We start from the raw sequence: 5,004 nt of genomic DNA, 5'->3' as shown, positions 1-5,004 counted from the left end.
ACATACAATGAAATACTATTCATCCTTAAAAAAGAAGAAAATATTGTCTTTCGAAAAAACATGGATGAAACTGGAGGGCATTATGTTAAGTAAAATAAAGCAGGCACAAAATGACAAACATTGCATGATTTCACTTATATATGAACTGTAAAATTTGAACTCAGAGTAGCATGAAGTAAAATGGTAGTCACCAGAGGATTGGGGGTGGGACAATTGGGGAGATGTTGGTCAAAGAACATAAAATTTTATCTAGACAGAAGGACTATGTTCAAGAGATCCATTATACTTCATGGTGACTACAGTTAATGACAGTATGTTGTATATTTGAAAATTTCTAAGAAAGTAGATTTTAAGTGGTACTCATCACAAAAAACAAATGCTAAAGTATGTGAGGTAATGCCCATGATAAATAGCTTGATTTAGTCATTATGCAGTGTACACAAACATTAAAACATCAAAAACATCACGTTGTAAAATAAAAATATATAGAATTTTTTACTTGTCAATTAAAGAATAACGGAAGTCTTGAAATAAAAAAACAAATAATCTAGTGCAGTTCCTTGTGAAACCAAATATATGGCTCTTGGAAAAGCAAAAATAAAAGAACAACAAGAAAAAAAGAGAAAAGATCCATACTGATGAAAATTAAAGTTAAAAAGAGACTGTACAATTAATCATTATAGATTAGAAAAATGCTCCTAAATTTATATGTTTAGGAAATTAAGCAACTTAAATAATGTAAAAGCAGAAGACAACATTCATTGACATGAATTTTTAATTTTTTCAGAAATCATACATTGTCAAATTTTCTAAGGAGGAGAAAATTAAAGCTCTAATCATCATGGAATACATTAAAAGAAGTCAAAAGTATCATCCTATAAAACTCACAAGCTACATTCATGTTTATGTACAACCTTTCCCAAACCTGTCAAAGGACAGATAATGCTAGGATATAGAAACACTTTTCTGAGTAACCCCACTAATTTTGTGAGCCTATCATTGTCTTACTACCAAAATAGGAAGTGGATCGCCCAACAACTTAAAACTACTGTAATTGGAAACCTATATGAAAAAATCCTCAGTAAAGTATTAGCACATCAGACCAAAGTTATAATATTCCCATATAACACACCATAATTAAGTGGAGTGTATGCTAAGAATACAAATATGTTTGTATGGGATATCCTATCAATAATTTTTAACATTTAAAATTACAACAGGAATTCATTTAACATTCCTATTGCAGTGCATCAGCTGTTCTTTGCTGAGTTTCTTCCCACTGATGTGTGGAATATCACTGAAGATTCAATTCAATTCAATTCTTCCTGTAGTGTTACAGAAATTTCTCCATGTAAAACTCTTCCTAAATCTATTAGAGACATAGTGCATGTAATTGGTTGTAAGACAAGGGAAAGAGCTCTGGGAGTTGAAAGAAAGCTGAAAGTGCTTTGGCTGTCTGGACTTGAGCCTTTTTCCCTATTCAATAAGCCAACAAATATTTAATGGTAAGGAATCATCATGGGACAGATTCATACTCCCATGGTCCTTGTTCAATCCCAAGTCCTAAATGAAATACGTAAATGATAAAACGGGAAACGGGTGAAATAGAGTGTTGAGAAGAGGAGGTTTACCTAAGTCAATATTTATTATAGTTATAACACCTTAACTGAAAAGTATGTGCACATTTGGTGCGGCTCCCCTACAAGAACATTTGATCTGAAAGAAGCCAAAACCTGTTTCAACTTTCTCAAAATCTGTAGATAATTGAATGAGGTATGCTTTTATTAAAAAAAAAATTTATGTCAACAACTTGCTTGATCCAATTGCTTGAGATTTTCTTTTTGGAAAATAGAAATAAGACCTTTAACTGGAGAATGAAAGGTGGAGCAATGGCTTACGATACTTGGACTTAGAGTTTTGTGCAAAGTCCTTTGACTGTACCACAAAATAATTATATCAATTTTAGTCTAGAGCATACAATTTGACTTTGGGTATGATAGAAAATGACTTAAAGATCCGTGTCTGTAATATTTGAGGTTTCTTTTAGTTCTGTGGGTTCTTTTTCTGAAATATTGAATAGAGGAGACTCTACAGAAGCATACTAATATCATTCTATACTTACTTCAGTTCAACCCTGCCCAGTGCAACATCTAGACAAAAATGGCATTCAGTAGAGGATATGGTGCCATTCTCTATGAGGATTTCTGGCATTTTTCAAATCTTCATTTTATGGCTATTATCACCTTATCTACTGATATTCTGTGCTGACATATGTACATTTCAGTTTACATATTCTCATACAGTACAAGGTTAACTGCAAGGGAATTTACCTCAAACCCAAACAGTTCACATAACTTCAGAGATAATATGGATTAAGCAGTTTTCATGGTTTAATCCATAAAATCATTGCAGGTTGCAGGTGTTGCTTATAGAGTAAAGACAGAGGCAACAGGAGAGAAAACCAGAGTAAAAAATATGGGGGAAAAGATAGGTATTTTCCTTGTAAATGTGGCCTTGTGGGGATTCTCTATGAATTGAAGCTGCTTGTAGATAATTCTGAGTGCATATAAAAAGAAGCAGGGCAAAGGAAGGTGGAACAAATAATCTGGATATATTAGCATCTCTTCTTAATTGAGGTTTTTGTGGTATATATATGTTATTTGCTTAGCCTCAGATTTAACGCACAAATTTATAAAATGGAGTTGTTGACTTACTATGGTTGTACCTCATAGCCATTCTTCATTAATAAGGATAATTGAGAGAAGAATATATATATGTCAAAATTACAGATAAGACATTTCCTAGTGGGATAACTCTAGAGCATTTTAAATTAATGTGGAGAAGAACACTTTTGGATTGTAGTCTACTTTTCTAGATCTTGATAATAACCCATTGATGTTTCTCTTTGTAGGTACTTCTCTTGTAGGCTGAGACCATGGACAAGGGAAATTATTGTAGGGTGCCGGAGTTTGTTTTGCTGGGACTCTGCAGTTCCTGGGAGCTCCAGTATCTCTTCTTTGTGTTTTTTAACTTGTTGTACATTGCCATTGTGCTGGGCAATCTTCTCATTGTTTTTACAGTGATTTCGGAACCTGCCCTGCATACACCCATGTACATCATGCTCAGTAACCTTTCTGTTTTTGATATTTTTCTTGCCTCTTATGCAACCCCTAAGATGATCCATGATTTCCTTCATGAACCCAAGACTATCTCTTTTGAGGGCTGCATGGCCCAGATATTCTTGCTCCATGTCTTTGCTGGTGGTGAGATGGTGCTCCTTGTAGCCATGGCCTATGACAGGTATGTAGCCATTTGCAAACCTCTCCATTATGCAACCATCATGAACTTGTGCACATGTACAGGCCTAGTGGTAGGATCTTGGGTCATTGGGGTTATGCACTCCCTGAGCCAGTTAGCTTTCACTGTAAATTTGCCCTTCTGTGGCCCAAACATAGTGGACAGTTATTATTGCGACCTTACTTTGGTCATCAAACTTGCCTGTACAGATACTTATATCCCTGAAGTGTTGATGCTTTTGGACAGTGGTCTTATGGGGGCAACGTTATTTTTTCTTTTGCTGATCTCCTACACGGTCATTCTGATTACTGTGCGGTGACATTCCTCAGCAGGTATGGCCAAGGCTCGCAGCACTCTGACTGCCCACATTACTGTGGTGACCCTGTTCTTTGGGCCCTGTATCTTCATCTATGCCTGGCCTTTCAGCAGCTTACCAGTGGATAACATTTTATCTGTATTCTCTACAGTTTTCACACCTATATTAAACCCCCTTATTTACACATTGAGAAACAAAGAGGTAAAATCAGCAATTCATAAACTGAAGACCCAGTATGTAACTTCCAGGCTGTCTTCCCAGCTCTCTCTCATAAGACTAGATTTGTTGAACTGAGTAGACAAGTGGGAACTCGAGACACAGACTTTGTCTTTTTCTTCTAACCGTCAATGTTTTTAACAGTTAATTTGTTTGCTTGAAATTATAAATGCATGTTCTTTGTTAAATACTTGTAAAGAAGCCTATACACAATTATGCATTCTTCAGTCATACTTGTTATAGTTTTGTAGTTAATTTGCTTATATTTGCTAACTAAAATCAATACAGAGTGTTCACAAATGATTGCACAATTTAAAATATTTTGATAAAATAGGAAATTGTTTGATAAAAATTTACGTGCATATTCATACTTGCTAAACTAAAAATGCTGTTTCTTTTATGGTTAAGATATACTAAGTAATTTGTGAGATTTACCTTTAGCAGTAAGAACATTCTATTAACATTCTTTTCTTCATACATTTTACATCAAAAAGTTCATGCTCTGTATTAAAAAGATCCATAGACTAATTAAGCATGTAAAATTAACTTTATAAGAATTTAAGATAACACTTTTCAAATCTACTTTCATTTTATTTTTTCCTCCTCACATACAAAACTTGAGAGATGGAAGAGATCACCTTTTATGAAGCTATATAAAATCACTTGATGTTACCAAGGTACCATTAATTCTTATCATTTTGTCACCAAAATGGTGTTAACATCGAAATATGACAGTTAACTAGTTTTAAGTCCATAAAACAGTTACATAACATAGCATATAAAGCTTTAGACACTTGGCAATAAAACCACATAAAAATAGAACAAGAAGCAAAAGCAGTTACTTCAGAACAATGAACACTGTAATCTAAAAGTACATTATGATGCTGCCCCAGAGCTGTGGGCTGAATTTTTATGTCCCCCACCTCCTGTAGTGCTATAGTCTGAACATTTTATGTCCTATTCATGTATTGAAATTCTTACCACCAAGTTAATGGTATCAGGAAGTAAAACCTTTGGTAAGTGATTAGGTCTTTTGGATGGAGCTCTCGTGAACGTCATTAGTGGCCTCAGAGAGCTCCTTCTTTTTGACATGTGAAGTTAGAGCAACTGCTGTATATGATCTAGGAAGTCGGTACAGGCCACTTAATTTACCAATTTCTTTATCTTGGACTTCC

At 34.5% G+C, this 5,004-nt stretch overlaps 1 protein-coding gene across 1 annotated transcript; it reads left to right on the top strand.

The window, feature by feature from the left end:
- The first annotated feature begins 2,935 nt into the window (after window positions 1–2,935).
- LOC105536799 (olfactory receptor 4K15-like) lies at window positions 2,936–3,907 on the top strand. Its single transcript, XM_011976282.1, is given in 1 exon segment — window positions 2,936–3,907. A coding segment is annotated over 1 exon segment (972 nt).
- Window positions 3,908–5,004: the final 1,097 nt, after the last annotated feature.

Source organism: Mandrillus leucophaeus, unplaced genomic scaffold (assembly GCF_000951045.1).
Source record: "Mandrillus leucophaeus isolate KB7577 unplaced genomic scaffold, Mleu.le_1.0 Scaffold163, whole genome shotgun sequence".
NCBI classification, from domain to species: Eukaryota; Metazoa; Chordata; class Mammalia; order Primates; family Cercopithecidae; genus Mandrillus; species Mandrillus leucophaeus.
The sequence above is the reverse complement of the archived record's forward strand: the minus strand, read 5'-3'. Positions and strand labels throughout refer to the sequence as shown.